Below are 17,345 nucleotides of genomic sequence, written 5' to 3'. Positions count from 1 at the left end.
ATTTACCATCCTGCACAATCGTTTTACCATCTACTTTTAATCAGATTACCAGCCCATAATCTAAAAATAACAAAATCAATCATTTTATGGATCTTATCTTTCTCTGAAAGCAAAGTAGTTTTCATTGAATCTATTAAAAAGTATAAATAATATAGCCATTTTGTTTCAAGAGAAAACAAAATTATCAACCACAAATAAAACATATCTTGAGATTCTTTAGAATAATGCCAAACTAGTATAGATTAGACAATTATTTCCCAAGATTAGTATACAGAAGGACAAATACACCTCAGAAAGAAACTAGTCTGAAGCAGAGACCACTCTTTTTTCAAAGAATAAAATAAAACAGAATTACTTGAACACTGAGACCTAAGCTATTCACAGATAACCCAAGGTCAAGATCACTCCCCTTCCTAATATGTTGCTGAGTCTGACGTTCAGTTTAACACTCACCATTTGTTTGCATAGAAGGTGCAATATTTCAGAAAGCAAGACCCCAGCTCTTCCAACAGGAAGCAAAGGTTTGCTAAATTCTCTGTAAAAGACAGGAGCAGTGATTAAGTATCTCTGAACAAATTCTCCCTTCTAGAACCACAGGCAAACAATGTGTGCCAAAAAAGATACCGTGAAACCTAAATAATACTGGCCAAGCAAAGCTCCAGGCCATGCTCTAAGTCATTTTCAGCAGTTCAGAGACTGTAGGTTCACCTTATGCTTCATGGAGAAGCTGAAAAAGGACTTTAGAAGTCCTGGTTTTTGCCTTTTTCTTTAACTACTTCGGTGATAGAAGCAATACAAAGATCAGTCTCGTTAGTAATCTGTTTATTTACATAAGCTCCACTGAAAGTCAAAAGAAGAGAAGCACCTTAGGTGATGGAGATGTGAAGCTTACCTGCAAAGTATTTTTAAGAAAGAAAGTTTTTCTTTAGAATATGGATGAAACAGAGAAGGGGCCAAGTTTTTCATAGTCTAAAAATCAGTATTTTCCAAACTGTGTTCCACAGGATATTAATAATATCAATAATTCCTCAAAAAGGATTCTATGGTCAATTAAGTGAGGCAATGTTGAATTAAACAAAGCTAGTTTTAACATTATTGTTTTGTTTTACTAGAGGATTTGCATAATCTTTAATGTGCTATAATATGCTTTGTGAATCTCAAAAAAGGGGACTTCATAATATGCGGAGTTTGAAGAGATAAATAATTTTGAGGAAATACTAGTGTTTTGAAGAATAGAGTTTGGGAACTACTGGTCTATACAATGTAGCATCAATTCCCCACTCACATCCAAATCTAGGAATGCTTGAGATTTCAGTTCCTTTTACTATAAACGTAAGCATATATTATGCAGGTACCACACTCTGACAGGCTACAATGGGAACATGTAACTTCTTATAGCATTGTAGCAATGATAGATACAAAAGGCAGATTAATATTAAGCTCCTAGAAGCAATCATCTTCCAGTTACATGATTCTGGAGCCATATCTACAATCACTGCTACACTCAACAGATCACAAGGGCTATCATATCCCCAACATGTCTCCAGTGCAGATCTAGTATAATGTAACATTTTTACACTAAGATTAGAGTGTTCAAGAGTCATAGCATCCAAGAGTCTTCAAAGGCAAAACAGGACAGCACTATGCCAGAGAGCCAGCTGATGAGTGCTGTGTCAGTTTATCTTGACACACCTCAAAAGAAACAGGCCTTACTTACATGGTAAGTTCTCTCATGGTGAGTCCACCTTCTTTTAACATGGGGGTTACCAGTTCAGCAAGGTACAACCAAATATGGGGAATATCGATGGCCATGTCATCTGCCAATTCCAAAGTTTCTGAAAAACTGAAAAAGAATAGGAAAAAAATTCACATGCAAATGTAATTGAAAAGGTAAGATTAAATAGAGAGACCAAAAATCAGTCAGTCAACAAAAACATATTAATCACCTGTCATGTCAGGCACTAGTCTAGGCATAAAGTGACTGGTAAACAAGTTACCATTCTCAAAGAGCTTATATTAGCGTCGGGGGAGGGCGGGCGGAATAGAATAGAACACACAAAAACATACGTGCAGACAAGGCTAATACTTTGAAGAACATGAACTATAGTACCAGAGGGAGGTCAGAAAATATCTCAGTATGGAAGTGACATTTGAAAGAACTGAATGATGAAAAGGAGACAGTCTGTAAAGTTCCGGGAGGATAGCTATCCCATTTAATCCCACACTATGGAGTCCACCACAGTTGAATAGTTGAATATCATATCCTCTGAGTCCATCAGAAGTACTCAACACAGACCAGACATAAATAGAAGAAAAGACAAAAATCCTTGGTCTCAAGGACCTTACAATGGGGAAAAAAACTGGAGGGATGTAGAAGAGTATGACAACATTATTAATACTATAATTATTACATGTTATAAACTGTTGAACCTCTAAAGAAAAGCTAATGGTTTCAGGCTTTTGTGCTATGAAATATAAATATTTCTTAATGTAAAGTAAAATAAATGGGAATTAAATATAAAACTTAGGAAAATCGAATATAAACTACCAGCAGAGTCATATTTGGGCTGCAAATCTTGGCTATTCTTAGAAGTATAAACAAACAATTCAAGACTTTGTTAATTATTCCATATATATTAAAAATTACAAAAATAGAAGTGAATTTAACTATAGCAGACACACACATAATTGTAAGACATAAGGAACTGTAAGTTGTAAGGAATAAATGAAGGGGCCAAGAGCAGGAGGTATCTGTATTCATGTCCTTTCAGATCTCTGCATCTATAAAATGTGTGCTTTTCCACTGTAGTTCTAGGTGCTAGCCAGAGTATGCCATTCTTTCTACCCACCTCAGAGGCCTACATGTCATTGAAATTTTCACTTAAAAAAAGCTGCTACTACAAGGCAGGGTAACCTTTCTGAAGCTGCCATTTCAAAACAGTTTACAGCCCAGCCACATTTTCTAACTCTGCGTTTCATAAATCCTTAATGCCAACTAACCTCACAGCTTGTAATTATTTGATATCTATTTGCAGATGTAACGGACACTTGACTGTTCTCTCATTATGTGCATACTTTCAGCTTAGTTAATGTGCCACTTATGGAACATAATCTGGCTGGACTCCAAGATTTCTGGGCTAATCACTCGATCCTGCCAATACATGTTCTGTGGGCTAGCTAAGCTGTTAATGAGCCCAAGGGACAATTGCAACCATGCTGGTGTTTCAGTAGCATATCTGCTGTTATTTTCATTTCATATTATAACTAAAATATACTGATATTCTTGCCCTGGTTTTTCACTTCTTGATCAGTCAGTTCATTGTAGCTAATATCATACTTAACGGTGGAGAGCTGAAGACTTTTCCTTTAAGATCAGGTAGAAGAAAAGAATGTCCACTCTGATCACTTCTTTTTAACAAAGTACTGGTAGTCCTATCCAGAATAATTAGGCAAGAGAAATAAATAAAAGGCATCCTAAATGGAAAGGAAGACATAGAATTGTCTCTATTTGGTGATCAAATGATCTCTTATGTAGAAAACCCTGAAGAGTCCACCAAAAAGTTGTTAAAACTGATAAATTAGTTCAGTAAAGTTGTAGGATACAAGAATCAACATACAAAAATCAGTAGCATTTCTAAATACTAATATTGAACTATTTGAAAAGGAAATTAAGAAAACCCCTCATTTGCAAGAACATGGATAAACCTGGAGGGCATTGTGCTAAGTGAAATAAGCCAGGCACAGAAAGTCATATATCTCATGATCTCATTTACAACAGCAACAAAAAATAAAATACTTAGGCATAAATTTAACCAAGGTGGTAAAAGATCTGCACACTGAAAACTATAAAACACTGATGAAAGAGACTGAAGAAAACACAAATAAATTGAAAGACACTCTGTGTTCACAAACTATTAAAATCTTCAAGGCCAGGCGCGGTGGTTCACGTCTATAATCCTAGCACTCTGGGAGGCCGAGGCGGGTGGATTGCTCGAGGTCAGGAGTTCGAGACCAGCCTGAGCAAGACCCCGTCTCTACTAAAAATAGAAAGAAATTATCTGGCCAACTAAAATATATACACAGAAAAAAATTAGCCGGGCATGGTGGCACATGCCTGTAGTCCCAGCTACTGGGGAGGCTGAGGCAGGAGGATTGCTTAAGCTCAGGAGTTTGGGGTTGCTGTGAGCTAGGCTGATGCCACGGCACTCACTCTAGCCCGGGCAACAGAGTGAGACTCTGTCTCAAAAAAAAAAAAAAAAAAAAAATCTTCATACTACTCAGTGATCTATAAGTTCAATGCAATCTTTATCAAAATTCCAACATCATTTTTCACAGAAATAGAAAAAACAACTCTTAAATTCACATGGAACCACAAAAAATCCTGAATGGCCAAAACAATATTGGCAAAAAGAACAAAGCTGGAAACATTTACAATCTCTGATTTCAAAATACATTATAAAGCAACTGTAATCAAAACAACATGGTACTGAGACAGCCTCACTTCTGACCAAGGGAGCAAACATGGGGCACCATGATCCAGCCTAATTAACTGCAAAAGAGCAAAAACCAAATGACCTAACAGCTGCTATTCAGCTCATACCCATATAAAGAAGGGGCCAAATTGTCTGTCTCCTGAGTAACACCTTCCATAACCACTGAAGTAAGAAGTTGACACCAACCTGGCTGCAAAGAAACCAGACCTATCCGGATCTAACCACCTCAAGCCAGAAAGAGACTCACACTGACTATATCCTGACTTTTCCCTCATCATCATCTCATTTTAATGCTAAAAATCACACCCAGGGGAGGAGATTTAAAATGCTAATGATATATGTAATGCTTAAAGAAGCGTGACCGCCAAGTGCACAGCTGCCAACAGAACTCTGCCTCTACATGTGATGACTTCAAAACTGACATGTACCTTCCTCTTTACAACCCCATAAAAGTTCCCCAGCCCTTTGTTTGGAGAGCCAGTCTGGTTGCCCCCTTAACTAGCACTGTCTCCCTTTTTGTTAGAACGAAAAGTCCTAGTAAAAGCCTTGCTTGCCTCAATCTAGTACCAATTTCTACTGACTTGGGGACCAATAACCCGAAGTCCAGTATCAGTACTGTAATGAAAACTGACACATCAACCCTTGGAACATGATAGAAAGCCCAGAAATAAATCCATGCATTTACAGTCAATTGATTTTCAACAAAAGTGCCAAGAACACACAATGGGGAAAGGACAGTCTCTTTAACAAATGGCGTTGGAAAAACTGGTTATCCACATGCATAAGAATGAAACTGGATCCTTATCTCATACCATATATAAAAATCAACTCAAAATGGATTAAAGTCCTAATTATAAGACCTGAAACTGTAAAACTACTAGAAGAAAACATAGGAAAAAGCTCTATGACTTTGGTTTGGGAAACAATTTTTTGGATGTGACTCCAAAAGCACAGACAATAAAAGCAAAAATAGACAAAATGGGATTACATTGCAAAGGAAACAACTAACAACATGAAAAGACAACCCCCAGAGTGGGAGAAAATATCTGCAAATCATACTTCTTTTTTTTTGAGACAGAGTCTCACTCTGTTGCCCGGGCTAGAGTGCCGTGGCATCAGCCTAGCTCACAGCAACCTCAAACTCCTGGGCTCAAGCGATCCTCCTGCCTCAGCCTCCCAAGTAGCTGGGACTACAGGCACACGCCACCATGCCCGGCTAATTTTTTCTATATATTTTTAGTTGTCCAGCTAATTTCTTTCTATTTTTAGTAGAGACGCGGTCTCGCTCTGGCTCAGGCTGGTCTCGAACTCCTGAGCTCAAACGATCCTCCCGCCTCAGCCTCCCAGAGTGCTAGGATTACAGGCATGAGCCACTGCGCCGGCCCAAATCATCCTTCTGATAAGGGGTTAATATCCAAAATACATAAGAAACTCAAACAACTCAATAGCAAGAAAACAACCTAATTAAAAAATGGGAAAAGGACCTGAACAGACATTTCTCAAAAGAAGACATACCAATGGCAAACAGGTACATGAAAAAAGTGCTCAGAATTACCAATAGGGAAATACACATTAAAACCACAATGAGATATCACCTCATACCTGTTAGAATGACTTTTATTATTAATAAAAAGATAAAAGATAACAAGCATTGGTGAGGAAGCAGTGAAAACAGAACTCTTGTACATTGTTGGTTGGAATGTAAATTAGTACAGCCATTATGAAAAATGGTATAGGTGTTCCTCACAAAACTAAAAATAGAACTATCATATGATCCAGCAATCCCACTTCTAGTTACATATCCAAAGGAATTGAAACCAATATGCAAAAGGTATATCTGCACTCCCATCATCATTGCAGCAATAGTCAAGATATAAAATGAATCTAAGCGTCCACCAGCAGATGACTGGAAAAAGAAAATGTGGTATATACACACAATGAAATATTACCTATTAAGCCTTCAAAAAGAAGAAAATTGTCTCATCTGCAACAACACAGATAAACCTGGAGGGCATTAAGTGAAATAAGCCAGGCACAGAAAGTCAAAATCATGATCTTACTTATATGTAGAATCTAAAAAGGCTGAACTCATAAAAATAGAGACTAGAATGACAGTTATCAGAGTTGGGTCTGGGTGGGCAAGGGGGAACTGGGGAGTTGCTCGTCAAACAGTACAAATTTTCAGATAGGAGGAATACGTTTTGAGATTTATTGCACAGCAGGGTGACTACAGTCAATAATAATGTGTATTTCAAAATAAATAAAAGTAAATGTCAAATGTCTCACTACAAAAAATAAGCAAGGTGATTATTTATAATAATCACATGGTGATCAGCCTGATTTAATCATTCCATATTGTATACATGTATCAAAACATCGTGCTATACCCCATAAATGTATACAATTATGATTTCTCAATTAAAATGTTAAAAAAAGAAAATGGTATTGTCAACAGCATCTTTTTAAATTTTCATTATGATTACTTAATAAAAATGTAAATCTTGCTATACATAAACAAGGAAGAGATGGTAAAGACATCAAAAAATCAGACTGGTCAAGTATTATGATGACTGATATAAGATAATCTAACTACAGGTTATAAAAAGAGATACATAAAATGTTGAAAAGCCTTCTTATACTCCAGTATCATCTTCACAGGGTTATCACAAAAAAGAATAAACTAGATCTTACCTGTGGGAACAAATAGAGAATTCAATGTTAATTAGTATTGTATTTCTGCAATTTTGCGTCTGAATCTAGTACATATGTCTTTCAACAAGGTAGAATTGCCATAAGAGGCAATACAAGTTACAGGAAAGTAGTCAAGGAGGAGATACGAATTTCCTCTCCAACAATTATCTCTCAGAGTGAAATACTATTGTACCTAGCTTCCTGTAGAGCTCATATTTTGTGTCTACTGTCAACTTCAATTTTTCAGTTGTTTATTACACTTTCAAAAGTATTCCAGTTCTGTGGCTGTTAACGAACTTCACTCATCATCTACTAGACAGTTTTTAAAAGAAGTTTCCGAAATCATGACATAAAATGACTGTATCAAAACTGCTTGAAATGCATGCACCTATACAATAATGCTTCTAACCTACCTACCTAATTTGTGTCATAAAATACTTAGATTCAAGTCCTGGAAATTCCAAGAGGATTGCTTGACGTTGTCTTTGTGGAGCTATGTTTCACATACAGCAAGTATTATGCTCACAGCTGATAAAACATTTGTAGGAAAAAATTTTAAAGGACCTAAGCTTTATTTATAAAGCCTATTTGAAACCTGCCTACTTTACTACTTGGTAGCAGTGTATATCCTGAAGGGAACTGCAAGGAGAAATGGCTGGCTTACCAGGGGCCACTACACCTGGAGGCCTTCTGCTTTCTATGCTTTCCAGAGCCATCGCGGGCTTGGGGAGCCAGGCAGAAACTGCTTCCCTGACTGCTTGCTCAGAAGTTGTATCTAAGCAGCAGCATCACCCAAGGAAGCTGATCTCAGATGCTCCTCCACAATATCATGGAAGGACAGAGATCTTTGGGGCTTAAGCATAAAAAAAAAAACCCAAAAGATTTAGGGCATTTCCATGGCTCCAATGAAATTGCCTCTCTGGAGAGTATGAACCATTTATAAGTAAGGCTTTAGAAGGGACTGTGAAATTCTGACCTACTTGCAAGAAGGCGCTTGGTGGATGACAACCTGGGGCTACCTCTATGCTTCCATCTTAGAAAAAGCCAGGCACTAAACTGTCAGTCCTCTCCATTTAGAAAGGAATAGCACAACTTCTACAGGTCTTGGTCTAAGGATGGTTTATGTGTAACTAAATATCAAAATCCAGTCCTGGAGCCACTGCATTGTGTCTAGCTATAGAAGGAAGCAGGGATGGAGAAAGATGAAGTAATTGCTGAGATGCAGAAGTATTAATCTCATTTTCTGTCTAAATAAGGGTCACAGTGTGGTAGTTACTGACAGTAACAGCAATACCACTACCACCAACCAAAGTGTAGCCACCATGTTTGGATATGACACTTTTTCTTCAAGGGATCCTATAAAAGGAAATGCAAGTGTCTGAGATATCCTAGAAACCAAGCTAGTATGTCACAAGTTCAATTACAGCCAAAAAAGGTAAACCACACTTCCTGGGAGATTTCTACATATGAATCAACTTTTAAAAAAAACATTTTTTTTTTTTGAGACAGTGTCTTACTCTGCTGCCTGGGCTAGAGTCATCACAGCTCACTATAACCTCAAACTCCTGGGCTCAAGTGATCCTCCTGCCTCAGCCTCCCGAGTAGCTGGGACTACAGGTGTGTGCCACCATATCTGGCTAATTTTTTTAATTTTTTGTAGAGATGGGGTCTCGCTCTTGCTCAGGGTGGTCTTGAATTCCTGGGCTCAAGTGATCCTCCTGCCTCAGCCTCCTAAAGTGTTGAGATTACAGGCGTGAGCTACTGCACCCGACCTGAATCAATTTCTGAATATAGTCTGAAGAGACAGAAAATGGTAAATAATTCAGAATTATCATTTCCAGAATTCTCTAGGGGAATATATCATATTAATAATAATGTCTGGGTAGTAAATAAATATTTATAAATTGATATAATAATCACCCTAACTGTAGTTTCTAGGGGCTTGAAACTGTAGTTTCAACTTGGCTAGGGGCAGACTTCAGTTTGTGAGAGTATATGTACCTTCCTTTCCTCTTACTATAGGCACTGGCTGATTACTTGAGTGAACCACAGATTTCTCTTTAAAACTGGGAAATTATCCTGGCTACTTAAAGGCAAAAAACCACAGCAACTTTTGCCAAAATTTCTTACTAAGTTAATTGGTTCAAAATGCCTTAATCTAAGCAGTCATTGAATTCAGAGAAATACAGCTTATTACTGAAATACAACTTTTTAATGATCCTATGGGCAAGTATAAATTTTCTAGGACCTGGAGGAAAATGTCATATTCCTCGAAAAATCAAATGAATAGTTGTTCCTAAGTACACTCAACTGTGGCATTTAATGGTTACATTAGTTTAAGAGATTTGCCACATGTGAAATGACTACAGAAAGATATACAGTGGCATTTCATTGTATGTGCATTTAGTTTATAATATGAGCTTGGCAAAAAAGATTTACAGAGAGCAAAAGAACGAGCAGTATAGAATTCTTACTGCCATCTGACTTTAACATATGCCAGGTGAGTATGAGATGACAAATGTGAATCCCATGTTGAGACCTGGACTATATTCCCTTAGACAGTGGGAATCTGTCAGTGTGGGGTGTGAGTCTATGTTTACATTTGATACAACATGGCTCCTAAAACAAAATTTTTTGCCATGTGCAATTTTCATCTTAAACACTGGTTATACAACATATACCTTGGTAAGATTCTGTGACTACACCACAAGGAATCTGATCTATGCACTTTTAATGATGGTGTATCACAAATATACCAGAACCCGATCAAATGAGGATATACCACCAATGATAGGCAGAACTCATCCAACCAGCCATTGACAAGATAAAATGAAACCAACCTGGAATAGATTAAAGCATTAAGAATGTGGAGTAAAATATCCTTCTATTGGGCTAGAGTGGACAGACAAGCATTTCCTGACCAAAAGAACCATGGTTTATTGAGAGTATAGGCTTTTATGCTTAAGTTAATTTTCCAATATTTTTCTCCCAAAAAAAGCTGTTTTCCTCAAAGAATATGCAGGGATTTAAATGTAAATGGGCTGGTGAAGGAGGCCTCAGAGTTTCCCTGAAGCTAAGGAGTCTCTGCTACCTTAGTTACATCATGATATGGGTCTAACAATAATATTTAGAAAATGAAAAGATAGCCATTATGCCCCAGCACAATCTACAAAATGCCATCATATCAGTACTCAATATATTATGAATATATTATTATATCGGCATATTATTGTGTACATGGAAAAAGCTAAATACTTTAACTTAATATGACTCTTGGGGATGATACCAACCCTTTGAAAAAGTCCTGTTTGCTCAGTTTTTCTGACTGTACCAGCTGATACAGTAGTTGGCCCATGTGATCCCTGGTGATCTGGCTCCTTTCCAGGGTGGACTCCACTCCCACTCTCACAAAAATGTGTAGCAGGCTCTGGGCATTCAGCTCTTCCACACACTGCATGGCTTCCTGTTCAAACAGCAAATAAAGGCTTACTCCAAAATTTGGATAGTGTTACCAGAGTGTTAAAACTTTTTACTTATAACAAAGTCAATAGAAAACTCCATGAATAAGACAGTTTTTATATTTGTTTAACATAATATATAGCTCAGTAAAAAAAAAAATGATGTGTTGTTATAAAGCTAACATGTTTAATAATTTTTTTGGAGACAGTCTTGCTCTGTTGCCCTGAGTAGAGTGCAGTGCTGTCATGGTAGCTCACTGCAACCTCAGACTCCTGGGCTCAAGTGATCCTCCTGCCCCAGCCTCTTGAGTAGCAGGAACTACAGGAGCACACCACCACGCCCAGCTAATTTTTCTATTTTTAGTAGAGAGAGGGTCTTGCTCTTGGTCAGCCTGGTCTCGAACACCTGAGCTCAAGTCATCCTTTTGCCTCGGCTTCCCAGGGGCATGGGCCACTGTGACCAGCCAAGTTAACAATTTTATTAAAGATCAAAGGACCAGACTCAAATGTCTTTTTCTACACAATGTTTATCTATTTAATGATCATTTAAAAAATGGAAAATGGTATATATTATAAAATAGAAATTCAATGTCATGATTCAAAGGCCTTAATGTGGCAACAGAAGTTACTCTGTCTGGGTATGTTAGTATTTGTACAACCTTCAATGAAAAAGGGTCTCCCCTTCATAGAAAAGCTAAATTTAAGTGATACAGTTAGGTTAAACATTAAAATTCTTTTGGAAGTTATGTGGTGTGGGGCTTGTCAAGTGGTCCTTTGTAGAGCGATCCAGCTAGGTCTTTGGTCTGGAGGGTAAAAGCCTGGCAGCCAGGGTCACTGAATCACCAGTAAAGCAGTATACTTCCCTGCTCTCAACTATTGCTCTGGAATCCAAAATCTTTTGGTTCAATCTCTGAAGGAAGTAGCTCTTCCAAGTGGGAAGATGCAAGTGAGAAGGGCAGTCACCCGACTGCAGAAGGGAGGAAGGCTCATCTAGGAGTCTCACTGCTGCTGCTGTTTCTCCTCCCCACTATTGTATCTAATGCCTCCCTCACATTAACTTTTTATCTAAAGGTATTTCAAATCTACAGAGAAACTAAAAAGTAGTACAATTTGAGCTTCAAGACACGGTAAAAAAAAAAAGTAGTATAATGTACAACTATATATCTTCACTTTTAGATTCAGTTTTCTTTCTCTGAATGTCCAAATTGAATATTTATACAATAATGTCAATAAAAATATTGTTTGATATATAGTACATATTCAAATTTCCACAATTGTCCCTAAATGTCCAATATAGTGTTTATTGTTGTTGAGTTCAATTGAGAACCTGACTTTACATGTCCTGATGTAATTTAAACTCCTTTAATCTAAAATAGTCCTGTTTCTCTTTTTTGTCTTTTCATAACATTGCCATTTTAAAAACAGGTTGGGGGGGTAAAAAAATAAAACTAAAAACAGGTCAGTTGTCATGTAAAACTATTTCTTATATATATTTTTAATCAACCAATTCCTTTCTATTTATTTCTAGCCACATCTGCATGTCACACACAGTCTTAGTATGCTAAATAAATTACCACTCCTCTTTCTAACTTCCAACTTCCAGAATGTTGCTGCTGTCTATTTTCTGGGCCCTTTATCCTTGTGAGATTTTACCTCTTTTTAAGGGCCATTAATATCATTATAATGCCTTTTCAGTAGGGAGTGTAAATGAATATGCAGGTATTCAATCCTCAACATTTAACTTGAAGTGAGTGTCTTCTAATAGGAATTCATTCACTGCGTCTGCAGAGGGGTCAACATCCCATCTTATGGTACTTCTGTCATAGCAGTTCATAACCTTGCACTTGCCCTTGATTTCCTTATGGTTTGCTTCTTCTTGTCTTTAAGCTCTCAGTTAAAGGACACCTCTTGTTGTCTTCTCTGACTTCCTATTATATCAATTAATTTTACTTTTCTACACTAAAACATTATTTTGCTTTTGGTAGTTGTTGTTTGTTACCTATTTTAAGGGCCAGGCTCGTCTGTATCTCTCCACTAGAATGTAAGCTCCATAAAACCAGACTATGTTGTTCACCACATATATTACGGTATACCGAGGCAGTAACCTCTCAAATATGGCAGGCATATTTCAGGTATTCAATAAATATATTGTACAGAGGCTAAAAACATACACGGTGGAGGTAGACAGAGATATGTTTGAATCCTGGCTCTGCCATTCACTACTGTATGAGTTTAGGAGTGTAACAATCTCTCAGGTGTCACTTCCCATCATAGGGTTTGCTGTGAGGAATATATATAAAAAAATATATAAAAGCAGTTGGCACACTGCCAAGCACAAAGAGTTCAATAAATATTAATTTGTATTACAGTTAGTAAAAATACCACCTACTAAGATGATGTTAGGGAAAAACTCTTCCTTACAATGAGCTCTGTAAGTCTTTAGCTTGACACACTAATACCTAAAGGTAATGAGATAAAGCAGTTTCTGCGCTGAAGCTAGAAGCCTGAATCCTGAATCTGATAACTCATTAGCAGTACGATCCTGAGCAAGGTACTTTACATCTTTGTACCTCAGTTTCCTTACCTGTAAAAATGGGTATTATAATCATATCAACTTCAGGAAGGTTACGTGTAAATAAATGTCCAACATTATCACCTGGTTCTTTTCATCACTCTGCAGGCACAGCTGCCTTGTCCATTGCACACTGAAATTCTAAAGTCTTAATGACCCTGCCCTTTCCACACTGCAGGCCTGGCCTATGGTTCATGATTGTCTAGAGTCTTCCTGCTGCACTTAGGTGTGATTAAAGTCTTTTTTTCCCTACACTTTCAGTTTATTACAGGGTCATATTTTCCCCTTTCAAACTGTTTGTCACTCACTGACTTTGTACATCCTTCAAATTATGTCTGCAGCCAATATTCACTTCTTTCCTCCTTACTATCTCTGCTTTTCACCTTTCTTAGCCTTTTAATTTTCATGTAATTCTTTTGCATCTCCCTACTTCCTTGCAAAAAAAATGCTACGCTGCCAGTTAACAAGAATACTCCTCATTTTCCAGGAAGTTGACTAATGAATCACAGTACATTAGGTATCTTCATTGGCTCTTTCCAGTTAATGTTCATTTATTTTGCTACGTTTCCAAGGGTTTCTGGAAAGCACTCCTCTCTACTTCAATCATGATCAAAAACTTCCCTGGCACTTTTTTTTCCTTTTGAGACAGAGTCTCGCTCTGTTGCCCGGGCTAGAGTGCTGTGGCATCGGCCTAGCTCACAGCAACCTTAAACTCTTGGCATCAAGTGATCCTCCTTCCTTGGCTTCCCAAAGTGCTGGGATTATAGGTGTGAGTCACTGAGCCCAGACTGAAAGAACTTTTAATAATATAATCCCAAAGCAAAAGTAGTAAATATATCTGACAAATATTTTGATAAGACAGTTCTAACAAATAAACCTTTCTTAACCTCAGATTACTTAACTAGATACTGTTATATGATCTTTCCCAATACCCTATAGGTGTACTAGCATTTATTGTAACTACAATTTAAGTAACTGTGGCGTTATTTGTTTACTGTCTCGTTCTGCCATTTGACTGTAGGGCTCATGAAGTCAGGTAGCATGCTATCCTACTTACTACCATGTTAAAATGAAGATAAAGGAGAATGGAAGGCTTAAGAAGGGCAAACTCAAAGCCATGTCTTAAAATGTTTGACTTAGGCTGTCTGACCTTGGCACATTGCTTATCACTTAGTGTCTCCATTTTCCACAGATGAAATAAAGAAAAAGTAATGCTGGGCATACATCAAGGATATGACAATAAAAATGACTGTAAAGAACCCTGACAGGTATATAGAGAGTGCCAGGAATGCCTCATGATGATAATGTATTGTTTTCGTTCATTAATATCAAAGTCAATTTGGTTTTCCCCTAGTGGGGATGGACTGGTACCCATTCTCTCTTCCCACCACTTGATCTTGTGAACTACAGTATCAATTTAAAGAGAGTACTAGGCAGAAATGCATCAGAGTTAAGCAAACAGAGTTGTGTAGGACTTGGATTACTCAATCTAAGTCTGACCAGTTCACCATGACACCTGATTTAGATCAGAACCAAGTAATTACATCTATCTGTCACAGGGTTTTCTGTGTTGTTGTTGCTTTCTTTCCTCCTTGTTTTTTAAAATCTCATTTACCTTAAAATCATTAATGTGTAGAAATTCATCAATGATAGATTTGGACTTTTTCTCCATCTCCTCTTCTGATAATGCAGGCTTGTCAGGGGCTGACACAGCTGAAATTTCTGGTTTCACTACTAGTGAGATGAAAAACAAAAGTGAAAAAGTAAAAATGATAAAAATTACTGTTAAAATGGTGGGATGACTGACAATATTTATGTGCTTTTACATTGTTTTTTCAGAAAAGGCATTTAATAGATATAAGTTTGACAAAATAAGATACCTCAAAGGAGAAAACAGAAAACTTTTAGTTTAGAATAGCTATGCACTAAGTAACTTCATAATCTACAACACTGAAGATTTAGGGACATGATACACTTTTCTAATTAGAGCTTTTTTGTCCCTTTCTGTACTTTGACTGCTCCCCATTGCTTAGACAATCAAGAACACAGGAGCCTTCATCGTCCTACACAGGTCAGGGCCTGGCTTACCACTGTGCTGAGCCACACTGGCTTTGGGCAGCTGCTTGAACATATTAGGTTATTAAGTACGGAATGTCAGATTTTCCTTAAGTACTAAGTTTGACAACTGATATCTCTGATATTTCACTTTGACACTTCTTTTTTATGTTTATTGTGAAGGTACATCCTCAGTTTTTCAAATGCACATCTTGGCTTGTGACTATCTTGCAAAATTTTTTTTTACAGCAATTTTTGTGAAACCAAAATTTTTGATAAAAATTCGTGTTATTTTTGAATGTGAGTTCTGTCATGGAACCAACGCAGTGCAGACAGCTTGAAATATCAATGAAGTGTGTGAGAAAGATGTGGCTAACAAACGCACAGTACACTGATGGTTTGAGAAGTTCCGTTCTGGTGATTTTAATCTTGAAAATGAGCCAATAGGCAACCTGACACCAAGGTGGATAATGATGAGCTGAAAGCTGTAGTGGAAGAGAATCCATCTCAACCTACGCGTGAAATAGCAACAAGGTTTGACGTTACTATTCCAATAATATTGGACCATTTGAAACAAACTGGCAAGGTAAAGAAGCTGGATAGATGGGTACTGCATGAATTAAATGAGCGTCAGATGAGAAATCGTCTTGAAGCTTGCCTTTCTTTGCTGTCATAACATAAAGGTGAACCATTTCTATACCATATTGTTACATGTGATGAAAAATTAATTCTTTTTGACAACTGCAAGCGTTCAGCAAAATGGCTGGACAAAGATGGAGTGTTGAAACATAGCCCAAAATCAAATCTTCATCAAAAAAAGCCAATGGTGTCTGTTTGGTGGTCCAGCACTGGTATTATCCATTACACCTTCATGAAACCTGGTCAGTTGATGACAGCAGATGTCTACTGCAACCAATTAGACGAAATGATGAGGATGCTTACAATTAAGCAGCCGAGACTGGGCAATAGAGACAGGCCAATCATCCTGCAAGACAAAGTTTGACCACATGTCGCACAAATAATGCTGCTCAAACTACAGAAGCTGTACTTGGAACCTCTCTGCGATCCACAGTATTCATCAGACCTTGCACCAACTGACCACCACATCTTCCAGGCTTCAGACCACTTCTTCCAAGGAAAAATATTCAATTCTCAACAAGCTGTAGAAAATGCCTTTCACAATTTCATCACCACTTGCACTCCAGGCTTCTTCGCTGGGGTATAAACATGCTGCAGTTAAGATGGCAAGACTGTGTAGATAGTTTAGGTGTATACTTTAATTGCGCTGTTTCTTTCTGAGATTTAATAAACTACACTTTTGACTCGAAATTGGACATTTCATATTTAATTATCTAATACCATGGCTCCTCCTCGTACAACTTTGCTTAGAGTACACCTACTGTCTGGAACGCACTTTCCCTCTGCTCCACACCCCACCCTCCCTGCAAACCCCTTTCATTCCTGCTGGTCCTTCAGATGAGTGAAGTTGCCCCTCTCACCCCCCTGCCTCAATTCTAGATAGTTCCTTTGTTAACTACATTCTTAGAACCAAATTCCTTTCCTTCATAGTGTTTTTCTCAGTTTGCATCTTTTATGGAATTACTTGATAAAGGTCTTTCTGATCCAGCAGACTGAAGGCCAAAAACAGGGATAAAGTGCTTCACATTCACTGTGCATTTGATGAATGAACAAATGACCCAGACAATAAACACACATAGGACAGCTGTGCTACATTATTCACTACACATCAGATATTTTCATGTCCTATCCTGTTATGTTCCAAAAATACTTAGCACTTATAAGAAAGCCACATATCTCTAAAGCTGTATTATCTGAAATCCATACCAATTGTGAGAAGACATTTCAATTTGCTTCTGAGATCCATTTAGAGACTTTAGTTATGAGAAACAATTTAAACGGTGAAACAAATTTGAAAGCTATATAAATGCTATGAGCAACTAGTATTTCTTCATGATTAAGGTTAAAAGACGCTGAAAATTATCTTTAATTAAAATTATTTTCCATCACTATCATTATCAACATGACATCTAAATACCTTTTTTTGTTTTTGAGACA

General features: G+C 37.4%; 1 protein-coding gene across 11 annotated transcripts in view; it reads right to left on the bottom strand.

Annotated features, from left to right (window-relative positions):
• The window catches only part of EIF4G3 (eukaryotic translation initiation factor 4 gamma 3), a 321,219-nt gene that overhangs the window by 14,806 nt on the left and 289,068 nt on the right, over nt 1-17,345 (bottom strand). For all 11 annotated transcript variants that reach the window (XM_045548492.1, XM_045548497.1, XM_045548500.1 and 8 more), the window contains 4 exons: nt 14,830-14,948; nt 10,475-10,647; nt 1,718-1,843; nt 454-535 (listed from right to left, as the gene is read on the bottom strand). In XM_045548492.1, coding sequence (XP_045404448.1) covers nt 454-535; nt 1,718-1,843; nt 10,475-10,647; nt 14,830-14,948 — 500 coding nt within the window. The remainder of the gene's footprint in view (nt 1-453; nt 536-1,717; nt 1,844-10,474; nt 10,648-14,829; nt 14,949-17,345) is intronic.

Source organism: Lemur catta, chromosome 3 (assembly GCF_020740605.2).
Source record: "Lemur catta isolate mLemCat1 chromosome 3, mLemCat1.pri, whole genome shotgun sequence".
NCBI lineage: Eukaryota > Metazoa > Chordata > Mammalia > Primates > Lemuridae > Lemur > Lemur catta.
The sequence above is the reverse complement of the archived record's forward strand: the minus strand, read 5'-3'. Positions and strand labels throughout refer to the sequence as shown.